The sequence below is a fragment of the Denticeps clupeoides genome, chromosome 3, assembly GCF_900700375.1.
Source record: "Denticeps clupeoides chromosome 3, fDenClu1.1, whole genome shotgun sequence".
Classification (NCBI taxonomy): Eukaryota; Metazoa; Chordata; class Actinopteri; order Clupeiformes; family Denticipitidae; genus Denticeps; species Denticeps clupeoides.
The window spans coordinates 3,744,599-3,766,137 of record NC_041709.1 but is presented as its reverse complement, the minus strand read 5'-3'; the positions used below and the strand labels follow the sequence as shown (position 1 = coordinate 3,766,137).

Below are 21,539 nucleotides of genomic sequence, written 5' to 3'. Positions count from 1 at the left end.
TTTGTGGTATTTAGTGTCAATGTTCTTGTTTTTGAACAGAGTTTATGGGGAGCGCCGTGAGACCCGTCTGGGAATTTCTTGAACTGAGTAAAAAAAATTGACTTTTGTGATCTGAGGTCAAAGTCAGTCCCATAGTTGTCTACATTGATGGTATGGTCTCGTGTGCAAGCTGGTTGTAAAATTTAACAGCATGTTTCTCACCAGAAGATAGTGAAAAGATGTCAAGATAGTGAAACATGGGTGGTAGTAGCCAAGTGGGTAGCACACTCATCTATGAACCAGAAGACCCAGCTTCAAATCCCACGTACTACCATTGTGTCCCCAGGGGGGGACCGTCCTGTAAATACTGATTTTAAGCTGCTCTGGATAAATGCCGTAATTGAAACTTCACAAAAATACACCCAGTTCACCAAAAATACATTTGATTAAATTCCTTTTATTCAACTCTACAACACTACTATGACATGAATCTGGTCTGAATATGAATTTAATGATGAAGGTATGCTACCATGTGTCCCTGGGAACAAAAACATTGACACAGTCACAGCAGTCGCAAGATGTCTGACAAGAAAATGTCTGGGAAAAAAAGTCTCGTTGTGACTGTAACCCCTGCCGTGATCAAGTTCAACACTAAGCAGCGCGGCCGGGTGACAGTAGCTCGTCAAGATTAACCCCAGAACATCCTCCCCTGGCCCGGCACACATCCTTCCACTCCCTCTCGCCGATCAACCCCTATCTGTGTGCGAAAGGGGGTGCGCGCCTTTTTTTGGTTCCCCGCGCCGCTCCTCTATCTCTTCGCAGGAAGTGCTCGACGGAGGTGGGGAAGGGATTCTCAGGGATAACGAGGAGATTTGCTGACAGGCCGCCTGACTTTCCCAGCATCCTGTCAGGCCTCAGAGAGGGGAACAAAAAAAAAAAAAAACCCTGTCACTGACTGTCTAGGTCTCAAGGTTACTGCTCCTCCTCCTCACTGCACCGCGGCGCTCGTATCACAGCCACCTCTCTGTAACCGTGAGTGAGGGGCCTGCGGGCGCGCAGGACGATCTGTGCGGCCCCGCGCCGAGCAGATAAAGCCAGAGAGCCCGGCGCAAAACGCTGTACTCTGTACACTGTCAGAGATGAGGAACCGCAGGGATGCTGGTGGGAGAGGGGTCCGGGAGGCTTAAAAAAGCTCCGTTTAACCGAGAGAGGACAGAGTGTTCTGGGCTGTGTCAGTCAACAGCTCTTTTGTGAAAATGTAGGCAGATCACAGGCGTAAAACACCACTCTGGATCAGAAAACATGTTAATAAAACCCAAATAACACGTTAGGACAGAAATTATTTAAAATTGTGGTGTAATTGTAAATGCCACAATTTGAAAAGCTCATCAGATGACATAAATGCACTTGGGGTTTTTTTTTGTGGGGGTTACAGGGAAATGAAAATTTAAATCACTGACACAGAACATAACATGAATAGTTAATGCTATTGCACAAATGCTCAAATGACGATTTACTTCCTATTCTGTTAAGACCTTCTCTCAGTCACCAACAAAAAAAAAATCTGCCTCTCATTCGCACACAATCACATATACACACACATACTTAAAACATGTTCTCGCTGTATGTATATATATATATATATAAAATAACATGGGTCATATGGGTTCTACAGTACATGTTTGAACAAAAACGACTATAAAGTAGTGGATGATGATGATGATAAAAGCACTCTTTCCATATTACTAACAAAAAAAAAAAAAGAATAAGTTATCGTGAAATTATTCAATAATGTCACTTTTTAATACACTGCGAGAGTGATGAATTTTTCCAAAGGGGCTCTACAGGGAAATGCTATTAGGTTCTGCTATGCACCTAAGCCCTCCAAATGAAGGGAAAATGGTCCATACCGAACCAAAATGAAAAACTATACACATTTGTACATTTCATGGTGTTTTTTTAACCACAAAATTCACCACCAAACCAGATTTTTTTCCAAATACTACCAATTTCATACATATGTCTAAATTATTATGGAACAATGCAACATTCAAAAAGATGTCAGCCCTGATCAGTGCAGCTGTCGCTTGTTTAAAGAGACTGTGTAACAACGTGGGGATTTTTGATTTTCATGAGCAAGGGGGCTGCAGCACAAATGACGCAACGACACATGATGTAACTGGAGGGAAACTGCAGCAGGAAAAACACTGGGCCTGTGAATCCGACTTGGCCTTACTGTACGCCACCGAACATGCACATCTTCCCTTCATTATGAAGTTCTAGACTTCCCTTTACATAAAAAGTGGCTGCTGCTGTTCCTACGCGCTGTCAAAAAGTTACATCAAAAAACTTTTGAGGGGGAGACGTGACGAGTCGCCAACCCCCAATTTAAACAAAAAGAGCAGGAACGTTTCACGAAAGCAGTGTTTGTCCATTGCAACGGGCTGCACGGCTTCTTTAATAATGTTTCACAAAAGTTCATCTTTTGTCTCGCTCGTCCCCTTGTGGGCCTTATTGTGCCGCCATCAGAGAGGCACAAGTCGCTGAAAAGAATGCAGTGAATTTCCTGTTAGTTCTTGGGGGATATGCTTTGTTTTTCCTGTTGCTGGGAGTTGAGTGTGTGTTTTCTTCCCTTTTCTTTTCTTGTTTCCCTCCTTGTGGACTTCCCGTTTGCTGTCTTTGGACATGAGGCTAGAGAGGTGAGAGGAAAGGCCACAGATCAGACGGGATGGCCCCGCTTTAACATTCAGGGAGACGGGTGAGAGCGAATCAATTGGTGGTGTTGAGACGGTGGGGACGCCGGCGGCCCCTCTGGGTGCTGGGAGGGCTCAGGCCATGCTGCTGGTGGGCGTGCTCTGGGTGCTGCCAATGCTGGCGTTGGCGCTGCTGTTCTCAGAGGTAGGCAGGTTGGAAGAAGCCGGCGGCCGTTTGGTCAGACAGCAAGGGCATGCTGCAATGGGGGGGTGTGAGAGAAATAAATAAACCAGATGCCTTTCATGACATGACAGCATCTAACCATGAGGGGTCTCCATGTGAGAAGAAGCGTGGCCCGGCGCAACTAACCTGCGTCTTACCTGTCAGGTGCGCTGTGGCCGAACTCACTCTCAGAGCAGCTGGGTGTCCTGTCACACACATTTCTTATTTTCATTCTTGGATTCACGCAAACGCCAAATATCATTCCGTGATAGGAATTCGTGAATCAAACACTCTTTACCTGTGCGGATTTTAATAAACCACAGGGCACCAATCAGCAAAACCCCGATTAGAAAGCCCCCAAATGCGATGCCCAGGACAGCCGGCAGCCCGAAGTCAAAACAATGCCCTGCAACACATATAGATAAATAGATCTTTTAAGGTGACTGCTTTAACAAAGGTGCAATAGATTAATAGGAGCGAAATGCTGCAATAATGGCATAAACCTTTTAAATAACATAAAAGAAAGAAAGAAAGAATGCAAGAAAGAAAAAATAGACAGAGGGATATAAACACTCAGAATGTGTCAGAATGTCATTAATGGCAAAGGGAAGGCAAATAGGTTATTTTAGAACATCCATAAAGGTCATTGAAATTAATTATTAAAAGATAGAAAAGTTCAGTTCAGAAATTCTGTTTGACTTTAACATATATTTTCAGAAGATGCCTGTCGGTTCTCGTTAATATGCAAAGCCTTCACTCTCACTCACTCAGTGTCACAATTCACCTACAAGCTTTTGGACAACGGGAGGAAATCGGAGAACCCATAGGAGACCAACACGGGGGGATCATGTAATAACAACACAGACAAGGTCTTGGAGGTGTGAGCTCACATTGCTATCCACTGCACCGCCATGTGGCCCAGACGAAATTCAACTTTTGGGGACATTTGCCGAACCGGGTGCAGGTGGTCGGTGCTTTTTTGGGTGCGAGGCAGGCTCGCCTCGCTCGCTTTTTCAACGCGATGTGGTCATGCAGCCTGGTGCTGACAGGGACTCCCCAGGGATTTATTTTGCCTCGTGTCGGCCTGCTAATGCCGTTCCTGGCAATTACAGATGGGGGATAAAAACACAGAGCGGACGACCGCAAGCAGATGTGAAGCAGAAGGCCCCCACCGCCGCCTCCCAGACGTTGCGCCTGCTGACAAGCCACAAAAGCAGCCTGCTGGACCTGGCACAGAAACAATGAACATCCCTACCTGTCTTCATTCTCCCTTCCTCTCACGCTCTTCCTCCTTTTTATTTTCTACTTTAGAGGCAAAACAAAAAAAAAAAAAAAATCTCCTGGATGTCGCTGGTGTTGGAGTGCGGAAGCTAATCACAGCCCCCCACAGGCCGAGCCATCCTGCCGAGCTCACCTGGCCCTGCTGCATCCTGTGCCATGACTAAACCAAGAAAAAAAAAAAAAAACGTCCCCGAAGTGCCAGCGGTCTCATGAAGCAGGAAGTGAGGAGGGACTGGGCTCCTGCCTGCACTGCTTTTATTATCATTAACTACCTGTCTCAGCTTTCCTCTCTGCCTTTGTTTTATCTTCCCTGGGACACCCAAACAGGATGCTTGTAATATACGTTTACCCTCCAAAACCGGCCAATGGGGACGCAGCGGTGCAGCTCCACTATATTTGTCGGACTGTAGCCAGAGAAGGAGTCAATAAATACAAAACGCGGATCAGCACATAATACATAACAGAGGTAACCTTATAGGATCTGGACATTTTACATGTACTTACAGCATTAATAACATCATCATTAACATATCTAATCCATAAAATAGCACATTCCTGGAGCATTGAACAACAATCTCCAGATTTGTGTTTGTTCTGCACCCAAACCATTAGTTGCAGCATGATAACTATTGACCAGTGACTGGTTTGTTTCTTGCTGTATGGTCTCATACAACACTCTATATTCTCTACCTCTGTGGCATATTATATGGATAGTGTACAGTCATGGCCAAAAGTTTTAAGAATGACACAAATACTGGTTTTGAATACTGAGTTTGCTGTTTCAGTGATTTTAGATCTTAGTGTCAGGCTTTTATTTACAACTGCATATAGTTTATGCAAAGAGTCAATATTTGCAGTGTTGGCCCTTTTTCCAAGACCTCTACAATTCACCCTGGCATGCTGTCAATCAACGTCTGGGCCATATCCTGATTGATGGCAACCCATTCCTTCATAATGAGTACTTGGAGTTTGTTAGAACTCCCTGGACCCTTATCCAATTGAGATTAAACTGCAAACTGCATCGTTCTTCACCAATTTGTTCTTGGATGTTTGGGAGAAGTTGAGGTCAGGGGATGTTTTGGTACCATTCTTTATCCATGGAAGTGTTCTTTGGCATTGTAAGTGAGCCCACTCCCTTAGATGAGAAGCAGCCCCACACATGAATGGTCTCAGGATGCTTTACTGTTGGCATGACACAGGACTGATGGTGGCGCTCACCTTTTCTTCTCTGGACAATAATTTTTCCAGATGCCCCAAACACTCGGAAAGGGGCTTCATCAGAGAAAATTACTTTCCTCAGCAGTCCAATCCCTGTACTTTGCAAAATATCAGTCTGTCCTTGATGTATTTCTTCGAGAGAAGTGGTTTATTTGCAGCTCTTTTTGACACCACGCCATCCTCCAAAAGTCTTCACCACGCTGTTCATGCAGATGCACTCACACCTGCCTGCTGCCATTCCTGAGTAAGCTCTGCACTGGTGGCACCCCGATCCTGCAGCTGTATCTCCTTTAGGACACGGCGCTTGCTGGAGTTTCTTGACCACCACGAAGCCTTCTTCACAACACTTGAACCTCTTTTCTTGAAGTTTTTGATGATCTGATAAATGGTTAATTTAAGTGCAATCTTAGTAGCAGCAATATCCATGCCTGTGAAGCCCTTCATTTGTAAAACAATGATGACTGCACGTGTTTCCTTGCAGGTAACCATGGTTACAAAGGAAGAACAATGACTTCAAGCATCACCCTCCTTTTAAAGCATCCAGTCTGCTATTCTACCTCAATCAGCATGACAGAATGATCTCCAGCCTTTTGCTTGTCCACACTCTCACCTGTGTTAATGAGAGGATCACTGAAATGATCTCAGCAGGTCCTTTTGTTGCAGGGCTGAAATGCAGATTTTTTTTTTGTGAAAACTAGTAATGTCATTCTCAAAACCTTTGGCCATAACTAAAAAAAAAATACATATTATACATGCTGCACAGCACCAAGGTTGAGGGTCAATAATTTCATTATCATCTGATAAATCATTGAATCTTTGGATTTTATGACTTAAATGCATACATGACAGCCAACAAGAGCTGAGTATTCAGCCAGACCACTGTGTTTGAATACATTGAATTGAACAAGAAATAAGGACATTTTATGTCCTAATGAAGAAAAGAACCTAATGAAGAAAAAAACCCTGGCATTGCTTCACCCAGCAGGATATTTGCTGACAGCCTTCCTAGACCCAAATTCAGCAATCAAAGGGGCTGTGCGGTGGCTGTTTGTCCCTGAACATGGCTGGAGTCCTTTATGCCACACGGTTATTTGTTTTTCTCCCCCCAGAATAATTCTAGAAAGGACCCCTGCAAGCCAGCAGTTGAAACAGAGTTATTTGCGCAGCGGCGTTGACTGAAGGCTGAGCAAACAGAGGCAGGAAGCTGGTGAACAGGTGTGGAGGAGGCGATGGACACCAGGGCCCTAGAAGCTCCCAAACAGGAAGGACAGCCTGGGGGAAAAGCATCCTGCCAGAGACGCCCCACGCCGCCCCGTGGCCCTGCCCGCATCTGGAACATGTCAGCACTGCCTATCCGACCGCTGGGCCCACGTTTGTGAATAGAAGCGGTCACGTGATGGCGAGCGACAGTCAGGAGGGCTTTCTTGGCTGCCGCTCGGCAATGGAATTTGGCAGGCTGGCTTTAGAGCCAGCTCTGGGGTCAATGAGAAGTTGCTCAAGACCAAAGGGAGGAAGCATTTGAGCTGGCCACTGGCTCCAGCCCTCCATCCCGCAAATCCCAGCCTCCCTCGACTCACGTCAGCCCTTGCTGGCTTGAAACAAATGGGTTGGAGCAGTAAATGAAATTGAAAAGGACCAAGATTCCAAAATGAAAAAGTCAAATTAAAGGATAAAAAAAATAATGGGGATTCATGCGAGCTGCTAACATGAAAAACATGAAGCAACGATCACATTTTCCCCCCCCTGCCTTTCTTCCTGCACTCGCGTGCCGTTCCTTCAGCTCGGCGGTGAGGAATGTGTGCTTTGTTCCTGACTCATCTGCCCGGAGATTATCTCCCGCTTTGAGGAGTAACACCTTCCCCTCTTTGTGTGCCTCTGACAATAGCGGCCGAGGCCCGGCGTTCGGACGACTGCTCAGCCAGACCTCGGACACAATAAATCCCCAACAGACTCATTATTTTTGATTGTGGCCACAAGGTCAGGCAGCAGGCCTTCCTAAAGAGCGGGCCCCACCTCACATCCACCTCGTCGACCCCGCCGCACATCCTGGCCACGTCGCCGTGCACACACACCGCTGCCAGAGCAACGTGGCGTGCTCCACGGGGGACATGGTTGATGAGTCTTCTTATTTTGTTGTTGTTCGCTTTGTCTTTTTTTTGGTCTTTGTCAAATTCTTAAAAAAAAAACAATTACACCCGAGGTCTAACAAGGGAAACAGCCATGGGCCAATGAAATGTAAGCAAACTGGGGAAAGAGAGCGACAGGAGGTGAAAGTTGAAACGGCAGCGGGACAGACGAAAGCGAAGGTGGAGAAGGAGGGAGGGCTCGGAAAGACTTTCTTACTTGGTGCCGGATTGTACGCCTGGATGACCTCCAGACTGCGCTTCACTCTTCCTCCGTCTGCACACACCTGATTAGGGGCATAAATAACAAGGGTGAGATGATGATGATGATGATGATGATGAATAGAATCGACGATTAAAAAATAAAAAAAGGCGAACGTAGCGAAGCGTGAAACATAAAGGAATGAGCATCACAACGAAGAGCTCACTTCTTAAAACGCATATCCATCGTATTAGAAGTGACGTCAATTGAAGTTCATGTGCTTGCAGTCTGTTTTATTTTTTGGCAGATTTCCTTCAAGCCTTTTGGTTTTGCTCACAAATGTTATTGTGAGAATGTGGATGGAATATTTTATATATATGAGTAAAAAATGATAAAGAACGGCCATGACAGAATATTGTACAATTGACCATAAGGTGCAGGTTAAAATGCTGGCTTCCTGGAAGTAACTCAGAATAAAGGACTATCCAGTTCACATGTTTGGTTGCACTTTATTGAAAGATTTTTTTTAATCTGTGGCATGTGGGATAGAACTGCTCACCTCGGGAGCGTGGCACATCTGGACGGAGCAGTTCAGTTCCCAGCTGGTGATGGCCAGATCCTGTAGATGCTCCAGGGAGAAGCTCAACCTGGTGCTTCTGGGGCAGATGGTGGAGATGCAGGGCTCCAGTCGAAAAGGCATTTCCCTCATCACAGGGCAGGAGCCTTTAGAGTTCACCATACAGCTCATCACCTTAATGGTGATCCTGATATCCCCCAAAAACTCTGCTGAGATCTGGCAAGATGACACAGGCAGATGTTTCTAAAAAAGGGCTCATATTCCATTTCTAAGGCTGTTAAGTACTGCACACCACAGCTGAATTCACGCTTTGCTGACATGTTGCTGGGCAACTGTACTTAAAGAAAACTGGCAGAAGAAATATTTATATTTAATTATAATGAATAATAGTTACTGCAATCTGATCATTTGAGTGAATACATTATAAAGCATGTCAATGGGGTGGTAGTAGCCAACTCGGCAAGACATTCGCCAACAAACCAGGTGGCCACAAAGTTACAGGTTCGAACCTCACTTACTATTGTGTCCCTGAGCAAGACACTTATGTAAATGTTAAATGATGCAAAGGTTACCATAGCTTTTTGTTTAATAATTTAAAAAAATCATAACACATTATGCTCTTTCTCAAATAAACAGGTTCTCTAATCTTGGGTCAAAGTTCACATATGAGCATTTACTTGTGCATAGATCCTCTTGTTGCTCAGGATTTTGGCCGAAGTGTCAAGTGGTGACCTGAATTCGGGTGAGGTATACAGCTGCATCTGCATGGGCGCCATAGGTGACGCTGAGGTGGTCATCACCATCGTCGTTGGCTCTGAACAAGGGATAACGCAGCAAACCATAGTCAGTAAAGTGAAGTGATTGTCACATGTGATACACAGCAGCAGAGCACACAGTGCACACAGTGAAATTTGTCCTCTGCATTTAAGCCATCACCCTGAGTGAGCAATGGGCAGCCATGACAGGCGCCCGGGGAGCAGTGTGTGGGGACGGTGCTTTGCTCAGTGGCACCTTGGCGGATCGGGATTCGAAGTGGCAACCTTCTGATTGCGGGGCCGCTTCCTTAACCGCTAGGAAAAGGTTCTTCATTATGTTTTCACAGTGTTGTTGCCATGAAGTTGTGTACGAAATTGTGAAGGTTTGGCTTTTACTTGAGTGACTATTGGAAAAGAGGAAGAACCAAATGTTTGTGTCTATTGTGCAGAGACAGCATTCAGAGAAGATGGCATCCAAGTATTACCTGTAGCAGCCTCATTGTTCCCAATCACCAGTTTGATTGCGATTGTGTTGGCGTGAATCTCTGAGTAGCTAGTGAAGGTGTTCAATTTAAAATACTTGAGAGCCTGCCCCTGTAAATCCTCAGCCATGGGTAAAAGCTGAAGGTCGGTGGACTGGACAGGTGACGTGCTGGACAGGTGGGATATCTTTATCAAGTTGTTGGACTGTGAAGAGAAATGGAGGAGATATGCTCAATTCAGAAGCTCGTCATAAGTAGACCGTTCACGTGCATTAACAGTTCATAAACTGTCTTGAAAGATATTCTGTGTTTCTGCTTCTCTTTTGCTCATGAATAGAGTGCAAAAGTAATTCTTACACATCCTGCTAATGTATATGCACATTACAGATTCATATAATGACTTACCAAAAAACTGCTGTCTTTCAGCTCAGCTAATTCCCACACAATATCTTTAGGACCTCTGAGGCACAGCTTTGTGTCTTTCGGGACGACTTGCACAAACACGTGGCTGAAACAAAAGCCATTCATTTACATATCTGTTGTTGGGAGGCGCTCTGATTCCTTGTCGCTGTGCTACCAGGTAAAGTGTGCGCATTTTACCGGATGCTGGAGTCATCTGGGATGTTGATGATGTGCAACTGCGCCTGGTTCGCTAGAGGTAGATGGTAGCAGGACTTCACAGATGATTCTGGACTGTGATCAAGCTTTGGGTAGAGTCCATCAGTGAGCAGGAGTTTGCATTCGAAGTTGTATAATTTGCCTGAAAGGTTAAGCATATACACTGAAATAAATCTGAATAAATTTTAAAATTATGTTATGCAAAAATGAACCCTTTGTATTAAAACAGTATTAAAAAGGTTCACTTTCATTTCATTTCAAAAGATCAGAAAAACATCTCACCATCTCTATGTGGGAAGGCCTCTTTTGTATACTCAACAGCACTGTATGACGTTATGCCACCAAATTTTTTGAAGGTCCATTTCAATAGTTCTGCTGGGTTTAAGGGAAGGTCCTCTTCCATCACTTTAACATGATTACCGGGGAGATTTAATGTTGAGTTGGTTTTAATCTGTGGATGAACACAGACATTTGTGGTTAGACACCACAGCATCACAGCATCATTCAGAACTTTTTTTTTTTTTTGTGATTTGAACTACAAATTCATCCAGTGTTGCTACATAATTGCTGGAGTCGGCTCTTTATTTAAAGCACTTTAGCTCACATTTGTCCAGTTTGCCTGACTGACTAAAGCCCCGGGCCTTTTTGTCTGGAAGCAGAGCAATTTGAAAAGGAATGTTTATTATGGTAGTATCCACCAGTTGCACAAGACCATTGGAGCCAAGGTCTTTCCTTTGCTTCCTGAGTGGGGACAGGAAATGAGACCTTTTTAACATTGTGCGTCAGCGAGTTCTGGCCCTGTATGTGTATAAATATATACATCCAGTACATACTGCAGTACAGTACAGTCCCTCATTCCCAAGACAAGAGTGGAGAACAAGCGCTGGTAGATAATGCAGTTCAGGCCATTCCAGATGAAATCGTGTTATGTTATATAATATTTTGTAAAAGTTCATCCCCCCAAGTTTATTTAAGAATGTAGAAAGCAGTAAGATGATCAGTTCTACAGCTGATTGCCGAAATAACCATAAATAAACTGTACCCTGAATGTTCAAAAAATATGTTCGATACAGGGAATAAACAAATAAATCATATAATGGAATGCATTAAATCACTCTGGAATGATCATGACCAGGAATCATTCATTAAACTGTGCAAAAATAAACAGTAGAACATAAAACTGTGTTGAAGAGCATTTCCCCATGCATTATGTGTTTTAAGCCAGTGTGGCTCCAACAAGGGACTTCCTGACTTGAACCCCATTGGATGTCCTTGGGATGTGCTGAAGCCTCACCCATCCTTAAAATTAGATTTCAGCCCAAAAATATAAATATTGACATGTTGCATATGTTAATTTAATGTCATGATCCTAAACATCCTATACTATGTATTATATTGTAATTGTTCAATTTTCCTCCATTTTCATCCACCATTCATTTCACTTTCAGTTCACTTTAATTCACAAAAAAGAAAAACATGCAGGAAAAATTGTTTCTGACCCAACTCACTCAGGTCATTACCTACTTCAGAAACTCTCATTTGGGAAGTACGGCCAGCTTCTATGACTCTGAAACCACTCTGCACCTCAATAGCTTCCTTCCAAGAGCTGTCAAATTACTGAATAGCCGCCCATAGTCAGCGACTCCTGCTGCTTACGATAATGTTCTGCACTTACTGTAACTATCTGTCTGCAAAGTCTCTCTTGAACTTGTATATTTGTGTCATAACTTCCATACTATCAATATTTACATTTACATTTACAGAATTTATCGGATGCCCTTATCCAGACCAACTTACAGTCAGTATTGTATCAGTAGTTGCAGGGACAGTCCCCCTGGAGACACTCAGGGTTAAGTGTCTTGTTCAGGAACTCAATGGCAGTAAGTGGGGTTTGAACCTGTGACCTGTGGTCTCCTGGTTCTTAGGTTATTATATATGGGTTTACATGCATAGCACTATATATGTATAACTAAATATGGATCTGACCTGCCAAAGTTGGAATTCACATGGAATTCCTGAAAAACTTTCCTGTTGATGGTGTTAAACCTATAGATATATTGTCAGGGGCAAGGAGCCCAAAGCCTTCCTTTCACAAACAACTTAATTGAATGCGTGAGGTGGTGCCTGATGGCCTGTGAACGCTTCAGAATTTTCCAGATCTGACCTAGAACATCACCTGGAGCTAGAGCCCAAATTCAAAGTCACAACCTTGGTGGTATGAGTCCATGATTCTAACCGGTATGCCAGTGTGTATTTGTTAGTATTTGTCACATTATACTAATTCACAACTTTTCCTATCATAGCCTCTCTATGGTCCTGCAGTGGCAGGAAATGGTGATAGGTCTTAAGAGTGCTTTGACCATTCTGCATCTCCATTCAGAGAGTGGCAGCTCAGCTCTGGAATTTCTCATAAGGGGAAAGGTTACACAACGTCATGTCTGTGCCAAACGTTGTGGTTGGTGAATGGGTGGTAGTAGCCTAGTGGGTAACACACTGACCTATGAACCAGAAGACCCAGGTTCAAATCCCGCTTACTACCATTGTGTCCTTGAGCAAGACACTTAACCCTAAGTTGCTCCAGGGGGGGACTGTCCCTGTAACTACTGATTGTAAGTCGCTCTGGATAAGGGCGTCTGATAAATGCTGTAAATGTAAATGTAAATGTAAATGTGAATGGTGTTGCTGACATAATTTCTGTGAATGCCCGCTCACTACTGTAGGCCGCTCTCTCCTTCTCATAAGCATTTAAAGCTACAGACACCAAAACAGCCCGTCCTGGGGAAATCTCATTGTGGGATAAGTCTGAATTTAGGAAAGAGACTTCAGATATAGTATTAGGACATCACTAAGACTGATATAATTTTTTTTTAAATCTCATGTCAGGGGACCTGTAATGTTCATAGTCTAAAGGCAGTAAACATGTGTATGGGTTCTTTGTAAACTTGTTAATAACATTTAATAACACCAGATTGCCATGCCGGGAAAAAGAAGCAAAGAGAAATCTATTGAAAGCAATCTGTCAAGCCTGTCAATCTATCAATTTTGCTCTCAATAAGTAATAGACTTATTGGAGTCCATAGTGATTCAGAAGCCTTTTGTAAGAACAAAAGGCAAACACCTTGATGGAGAAGTGTCACATGAAAAATAAAAGTGTTGTTTTCTGGTCACTTTATGGCCTAGCAATGTAAAAAAAAAAAAAGTCTCAGTCGAACATCCGGCAAAGGTCTTTGATTGATTATTTCTTTTCATGCGTCTGGAGCTGGCGCCTGTAGATCGAAATAGAACATCAGGAAGCCCTGCCGGCACGAAAACAAAACAAATTCAAAAAATGGGGAGAGAAAAGCGGGACGACTAGAGGACAGAAGGAGCCGGATAGAAAAGAGCTCCTCCTCGCCCAGTTCTCCACCGGATCAGGACCCCTGGCTCCGCAGCAACCAAATGATAGCCGGACAATGAACAGACTCATCAAATTAATGCTGAGCGTGTGGTCTCTGTCATGTGCGGGACCAAGTTTCTGTCAAAATTATCTCTTGAGATTTTTGGAGGAAAAAAATGAAGCTGCAATTAGGAACCTGGGTCAAGGGCAGGGAAATCACACTGCCTGGTTCTGATCACATCCTGGAGAGACATGTCATTGAAACAAATTCCGTTTCATTTCAATATGTGCATCTGTCTTTTTTTTTTAACTGTTTCTTTTTTAATGCAACTACTAATAAAAAAAATAAACAGGAGTTCTGCCCACCGAGCCGTTGCCTTGGGGGGATTTATAATTTAACCCGCCATTTTTAAAGACCTGCAGCCTCCGCCATTATTCAGACAAAGGTATTGTACACGTGAAAAAGCAGCACAAATGCAGCTTCATTACTGAAGGCTCAAAAGGTCAAGATAGCAAACATCTTAATCCGAACAGCGCTGACAATAATGTCGTACTGTCAAAACTAGTCAAGATTCTACTCAAGAATGAATTCAGTCAAATCATCTGAATTTATTAGTATTATCATCATTATTATTATCACTAATGAATACTGTTCAATGAAATTGTACATACTTGTTACAGCTTTTAGGTTAATTCAACTGATGCTTCTATCCAACACAACCAGAATGTAAGTAACATCAAACCTGCAAGGTCCTCTCATAGATGAGTGTGTTACAGACTACTACAGTATCACCCTGTAGCTGTTTAAATATATTTTTAATATATAATTAGTAATGAATGTATAAAAATCAAATCAAATCACCGAAAAATGTTGCCAATTTTAGACTCTTGGCTCTGGAGGACTTGTGTGAGAGTGTGTGACCACTCCTGTGGGACATGTCTGCTTTAGACAAGGAGGAACAGCAGGAATGGGGCTTCCCTGCACCACCATGACAATGCAGCCTGCTCCCGTGTGACAGTCTAGCCAACAAAATATCTCCTTTAAAGGAGCGCTCCGTCCTGAATTATTTACCCATGACTGCTGACCACAGGGAACAACTGTCAACATCGAGCCCTATTATGGCTGGACGATGCAGCCTCAAAATGCCCGGCAATATGTTCCTACATTCAGCAAATTCTGGTATACTTATCACAGTGTGTGCTGTGCAATTAATCACCTGAAAGAAATGTGCATGGCTCATGCAGACCAAGTAGGTATGATGCACAACACAAATGTAGAGACTGCCTGCTGTCCCCTTCCAAAAATGATGAACTGATGTATGAAGTCATGGATAAATTTGTGACTGGTTTTCACGCACAACGTGGAGCTAAAACAATCACCTAATGCAAGGACGGGGATGGTGGCCTCCACAAAATGCACTGAAACCATTAGACACATTTTGTTAATGACACAGTGTGTTAAATTGTTAATAAAACTGAAAGTGGCTGTTTTCTTCCCATACTTGCTGCTCTTTCAGCAGGTTACTATGGTAACAGAAAAATAGTCCTCTACCATATGGCTATTACATTATCACATTAAAGTTATTAAACATGAATGGCACTGTTTGTGAATCACATGACTTTAATGCTCACCTGACAGCCAATCAGATTCTAGAGTTATTGTAGCATTTCCATAAAATTTACATCCACATTATTGGACTACAATGCCAATGTTCATATTTTGTTGTGATGCATGCCCTTTACAAATTTCAAGTGACAATAATATGTTGATGTGTATAAACTGAAGGGTTTGCCAAGTCAGTTTAGATTTTTTTTTCCATAATTATGTTTTATGGAATAAAATGGCAAATGTCACTACCACAGATGGTCCCCGAAATGAAAACTGTCTCCCCAGTAATCACAGCACACATTAAACTAAAGTGTAATGTCTCTTTAAATCTCCGCTTTTAGCGCTTGGTGTAATGCTTTGCAACAGGCCACATTGAGAATACATGAACGCATTACCCCCAAAATACACACCCTGCATCAAAGTGTAGCAATAGGGCATGAATTTTCATAAAACCAAGCGGGATCTTTATCGGTGGCTGGATCTTTAATATGTATGACCTGCAAAATCCACACTTTCCCCAGGGGACCACCGAGGTAAACAAACAAGGTTAATTGCTCTGAAAAACTGGCCCGAGGTGGCACAGCTGTAGTGGGTTTCATTGTCAAACAGCTGGCTCTCCGTCCCATATGGGCCCTCAGAAAGCGTTCTGTTTGCCTCTTTTAAACCTGCAGCGAGGGCCGGAGTCTACACCCATTACCAGAATGCACTGGGCAACAGACTCGGGTCTGTCTCCAGAGATCATTAGATCCTGTAGTTGCAGTAAAACAGGCGTCTACGTGTAAAGTGTTTGTCCCATCATTTGGTCTTTGGTGGATTTTTTCAGAATATGTTCATGAGTTAACCCTGTCAAGCTCTCCTCCGCAACTGAAATCATGTGATTAACAATTACCGTTTTTTTTTTTTTATCAATGATCAATAAAATAAACTCGCAATAGGCCTCTGTGTACCTGTGCAGTTTCTGTGCATCATAACAATAAGGCATAGCTCAGTGACAATGAACCTGTATTCAGCGGTTGTGTTTTTGAGCAGACTGTATAGAAATGCTCCAAATATCATGTTGATGGTGATACTCACATAAACTGTGATGTTAGGATTACTGCTGATGTGCGCGTAAGCATTGCTCCAGATCTTGTTGGTGATGAGGATCAAATTCGATGGTTTCGTTCCAGCCATGTTGATCGTGAACATAGGCATAGTAGTCTCAGCCTATGAAAACAAAAGAAAGAAAAAAATATATTACCCCATGGGCGCTTCCTTTATCATCTTTCCATGTGAAATGATTACATTCGGCCTCTGAAAGAATGTTGCTTGCAGCCTAGTTATGAATTATCGTAGGTCCTTTAAGTGTAAATTCTTTCCACTTATGCATTGCTTGAGCATCTAAAGAGCACTGCAGATATCAGTAAAAGCACAATACACTGAAGGATAAACACAGCAAGCCACCACTGGCATTTCTCTGTTATCTCCCACAGCAGAAATCACATCAGCCGGCCTTCAGGATCAGATCTGCGCCTTATGTGTACAGTGCTGCATAAACAACGGCACATATAGAGAGTTCCCACAGGAACGTTCCATTGATTGGGACGGGAAAGGAATCAAACACCGCAAACATTCCGTGGCCTCAGATGCATTGTTGTTGTTTTGCAGTTGTGCCGGGCAGACACGCAAACGCAGCGTGGCATGACGCGGGCCTCACCACTTAATCTCGGGGTCGATGCCGAGCCCTTCTTCTCCGCCTTGGTTACGCTGGTCTGCTTCACATTTTTGCGAAGCAGGAGTGCAGTACCCATGGGCAGGACACCACTACATCATGTTCCATAAGGCTTAGAGGCAGTGTTCCGATAAAGAAAAGGTGTTCTTATCAGGGTACATGGCAGAACAACCTCTCCCTTCAATGCAGTTGTCTGATGTTTTATCTAAGTGCTCTAACTTATGTATTATAAGAAACATGTGTATTATATATACACATGCACACACACACACACACACACACACACACACAGTGTGTGTGTGTGTGTGTATATATATGTACATATATATGTATATATATTAGAGTATATATATGTGTGTGTGTGTGTGTGTGTGTGTGTGTGTGTGTGTGTGTGTATACTTTTTTTCTTTTGTACCATTTATGACAAAAGCCATTGATTCTACCTCACCTGCTGGCAGTATAGTAGGAAAATGTCAACGTCTCCTCCCAATAGAAAAAAAGATGTTGAAGAAAGAATGAAATATCACCCCTTCTCCATAGCATTCCCGCAACATTCATAACATTTATGGCCGCTATATGGTGCGGTGAATACTAATGTTAATGAAGCGTACTAAATCTACCGCGATGCTGCCAAAACAAGTACCCGGGCAGTGAGGCGAGATGGGAATTGCTGGCTCACAAAATTGTGTAACAAAAGCTCTAAGCAGCAGCTATTCCCTCATCGCCTTTCCTCTCCATCTATATAAAACACACCATTTGACTGAGGCAGATGGCACAGATGCTGCCGGTGTCCTGGTGACCTTCAACCGTCATCCTCGTGCTCCTCATTCCTGTTGTCTGATTGGCCAGGAATGTGCAAAGGTTTCCTTTTCTGAGGAGGGGCTGATGAGTTACGGCCCTGGACAAAAGTAGGATGCATCACTCAGTGTTGCCTTGTACCAGTAAAGGTTGAAATGGATCAGCCCAACCACCCTGCTGTCTGCATTATTAAAAGGTAAAGTTTCATTATGTATTATCTTAAATAAACGAGAATAATATAATATATTTACTCATAAATCTTCACTACTGTCACATTCCTAAGTCTAGGGGTCTAAGAAACATGAGAGTGTGGAGAGGAGGACGTCCACTGTTACACACACAACCAAACAAAAGCATACAAACAGTGCTTTTATTTACTATTTTATTATTTTATTAACTTTTTATTTACTTCATTTACTTTATTAGCTAAGATGTACAATAAAATAGCGGACTCAGCACAACTAACCAACATCAGAACAGCCTAAAGGAAGGGTGGTCCAGAGGGGATAACTCAAACACGCACAAAAGTTAACCAAAAGGGCACATAAACACACACAAAGCTAACAGGCTGACACATGTTAACAACAAAGGGGTCTATCACACAAAGCAACACACGAATGAGATCCCCAACGGAGCTCCATGCAGATCTCCGTGGACCCTGGGGACCTCCCAAAAGAGTAAGGGCCTAGCAGACCCTGGGGACCTCCCTAACACCATCTGAAGTCACTTTATATAGGTGGAGGTGACCAATAGGCAGATGGTAGGTGAAGCTAGTAGGCTTCAACTTCTCCCCATGAAGTCAACCTAAAAGAGCCAGGACACAAAAATGTAGGGAGCCTACGTCCAGGGCCCTAACAACCCCACCACCAAATATCAACCCTTTGGTTGATCCAAAAGAGCACAAGATAAAGAATTCCCGCTCAAATACAATATCTGCACTATTCAAAGAATCTCTTGGTTCTATAATAGGGTATAAAACTTAAGCAAACTATGGTCCAACGAAATATGATTTCCCCACTTCCACAGAAATACGAAATGTCAGTGGTGGGAAAAATAATAGGGCAAACTGGGAACTCCACACTGTTCTGGGTACTAATTCCCTGAGAGACAATAGGCCCTCAAACAGATGCACCGCCATACGACAGCCGTCCTAGACTTAACCCGAATGGGAGCTTTACATAAATTCACACTGGTACTCGGTCACGTTCCATTCCAGCCTCCTGCTCCAACCTTCTGAGCTCAAGCTCATGCTGACAATCCAGTTGGTAGAAAACTGAAGCTCGTGCACCATCTTGAGAGGTTTTGGATTTAACTGCTGTTACAAAGTGCTTTAGATATAATCCAATATAACATAATCTAAAATAACCTATTAAAAGATAAATGATCACATTATCACATTCAGGCACTGTCAGTAGCTTCTCCCAATGCACTGTGATTCTGGGTCCTGTCCTGGGACAGATGGTGATCCCAGTGTTAATTTCTGCATCTATTTCATGCCTTTTTCGCTATTGTACTTACGTCTGTTAACATGTGTTTTTACAGTAGTACAATATTTGAAACCAATCACCAGTGAGCAGTATTACTAGAAATACCCAAGTAGCTTTGGACCTGGCTACCAAGAGGAACTAGAACTCTAACCTTTGGTGGTAGACCAGAAAACACACTTGAACCTATTTAGTGCCACATATTTCAGGCTATAAGAATAAAAGAGAGAACATGTGGCACTCATATGGTGCTTCAGTGATTGAGCCAGTAAAGGCTCAATAAATGTTCATATTCCAGAAGCACGTATTAAATCTAAACACCACGGCATCATTGTGAAAACTCTCTGTGGGAAATTATTGCTTCCCTTTTTTTTTTTTTTGCAATGATAAAAAAAGAGTCAAGTATACAAACAACCACAGGCAACCAACATTCAGCTCACGGCTGCCCCACAGTTCCACAAAACTGCTTAGCGCAATGCAGGCTGACACACAGTCACGCTTCTGTGGTAATCCATTCCTAACTCGCTGTTATTCCGACCTCTGGATCTGTTTGAGGCGTCCGATTGCATGATGGTCTGATGTGGCTGGAGCCTGATAGGGGGAAATAGGAGAGCTTCCAAGCCAAGGGGGCCATATGGATGGGATCAGTAGGTTGGGCCCAAGGCCCCCTGTCCACTGTTCCAACTCCAGTGGCGAATCAAGGTGCCTGGGGAGTAGCTCAGCCAAATCCACTTCTAATCTCTGGTAACTGCATTGTAAACAGCTCCACCTGGACAGCGCCTGCTACACTGGCTTAGGTCCAGGGTGTTGACGGGATCTGCATGGGCGCCCGCTGAATTTCTGCTTCTGACTCAACAGAAAGGGCTAAGCTGCTATATATGAAGGCCCGGGGGCCATATGGAGGAACACATGGACTCAAAAGCACCTTGCAAAACCTGAGAAGCCAACATCTGAATTTCATTTTAGCTCACCGAGAGACTGGCGGAGAGTGGTTGGAGTGAAATGCAGATGGCAGTACAGCTTCCGGGTTTATTATTCATTTCAAAATAGTCCATCTGACTGAACCAAAGGGAATCAGAATCAGCAGGCTGTTTGTGTTTCTCATAGACGTTAGTATATTAAGTCGTGATTGATATGGAAATCGTACTACTGCCGCCGATTTGTACAGCTAATCTCAGAGCTGATGTTAGGCTGCCTCACTGGACTTCTTGCCTCATTGTGTTGATTGAGGGACCCTCGCTGGGCACAGAGGGAACATCGTGTTTCTGGTTGGCCTTTATTAAATTGATCGGCCACCGCCTGCTGGTGTCAGCATGACGTACGGGGGGGGGGGGTCCTGCAGCGCTGATCCGAGGGTCTCCAGTAGAGCAGCTCACTAACCCCCCACCCCACCCCACCCCTGCCAACAGCGAGAGCTCTAAAATGCAGAGGCCTGCAATGGAGGTAATAAAGCTGTACTGTGGTCACCCCCAGTGTTTTGTGTTCCACACCACCCCACTGCCACTGCTGAGAAATAAACACACTCGCACGATGGTGCACCCCCATGACAGCCTTCACCATAGAGCTGGGATGGCATGACAGCGTGCAATTAATGTGCCGCAACAGTTTGTTCTCTGCGTGTGTGCATGTGTGTGTGTATGTGTGTGTGTGTGTGTGTGTGGTTGTACGAAAAAGTAGAAAATCAACATCACACATACACTGAACTACTGTGGTATACTGTTTCCACAATAAATCTGAAAATTATTCATATTCTATTAATATGAGAACATTGTACAATCGATTTTTCACACATTTAACATCTGAATGTGAAGCAGTAAATGGGAAACAATAAACCTGACAGGAAATGGAATATTACTGCCATCTACTGGACACCTGACACACCAACATTAAACATGTTTGATGGAAGGGAAATATGGATATAAATATTATAATCACAAGATATTTAAAACTCTGGCTTGTCACTGTAATCCGTATGTCTGGTACGAATCATGAAGTCTGGCTCGAATGATTGCTGGAATTAAATGTGAGGTACACAGGACCACTGGGAATCTAGTGCAACCCGAGCAGAAACTTTTCATTATGACAATTAGGTAAGGCAGCATTTTTGCTCATTTATGCATTATATGACATTTAGGCGGTGGCTTATGTGGCATGTATGGAAGTCATCCCGCGTCCTCCAAGCATGATGTAACGCGCACTGTCAGAAATGTCATTAGCAGTCAGACGAGAAGAATCAAGTAAGCTAAATCCAGCAACAGTTCCTGACGAGAGCCAATTTAAAATTGAGCCGCAAAGGGACGAGGCACAATTATCCCCAAACCCACCACTTGAGAAGGCGATCTCCGCTACTTCCACCCTTCAGCCCTCTCCCCCTGCATCCGCTCCGCACCACCTGCTCTCCACCTTCCAC

The 21,539-nt window shown here is 43.6% G+C and overlaps 1 protein-coding gene across 2 annotated transcripts in view; it reads right to left on the bottom strand.

The window, feature by feature from the left end:
* Window positions 1–416: 416 nt before the first annotated feature.
* eng (endoglin) overlaps window positions 417–21,539 on the bottom strand; it is a 35,894-nt gene continuing 14,771 nt past the window's right edge. The window contains exons 4-14 of one of the 2 annotated variants that reach the window (XM_028974831.1): window positions 16,211–16,342; window positions 10,434–10,602; window positions 10,134–10,293; window positions 9,939–10,041; window positions 9,537–9,738; window positions 8,974–9,110; window positions 8,279–8,512; window positions 7,738–7,804; window positions 3,194–3,301; window positions 3,043–3,101; window positions 417–2,929 (exon numbers count right to left, since the gene is read on the bottom strand). In XM_028974831.1, coding sequence (XP_028830664.1) covers window positions 2,912–2,929; window positions 3,043–3,101; window positions 3,194–3,301; window positions 7,738–7,804; window positions 8,279–8,512; window positions 8,974–9,110; window positions 9,537–9,738; window positions 9,939–10,041; window positions 10,134–10,293; window positions 10,434–10,602; window positions 16,211–16,342 — 1,389 coding nt within the window. In that variant the 3' untranslated portion in view covers window positions 417–2,911. The remainder of the gene's footprint in view (window positions 2,930–3,042; window positions 3,102–3,193; window positions 3,302–7,737; window positions 7,805–8,278; window positions 8,513–8,973; window positions 9,111–9,536; window positions 9,739–9,938; window positions 10,042–10,133; window positions 10,294–10,433; window positions 10,603–16,210; window positions 16,343–21,539) is intronic. The other variant, XM_028974830.1, reaches the window with a different exon arrangement.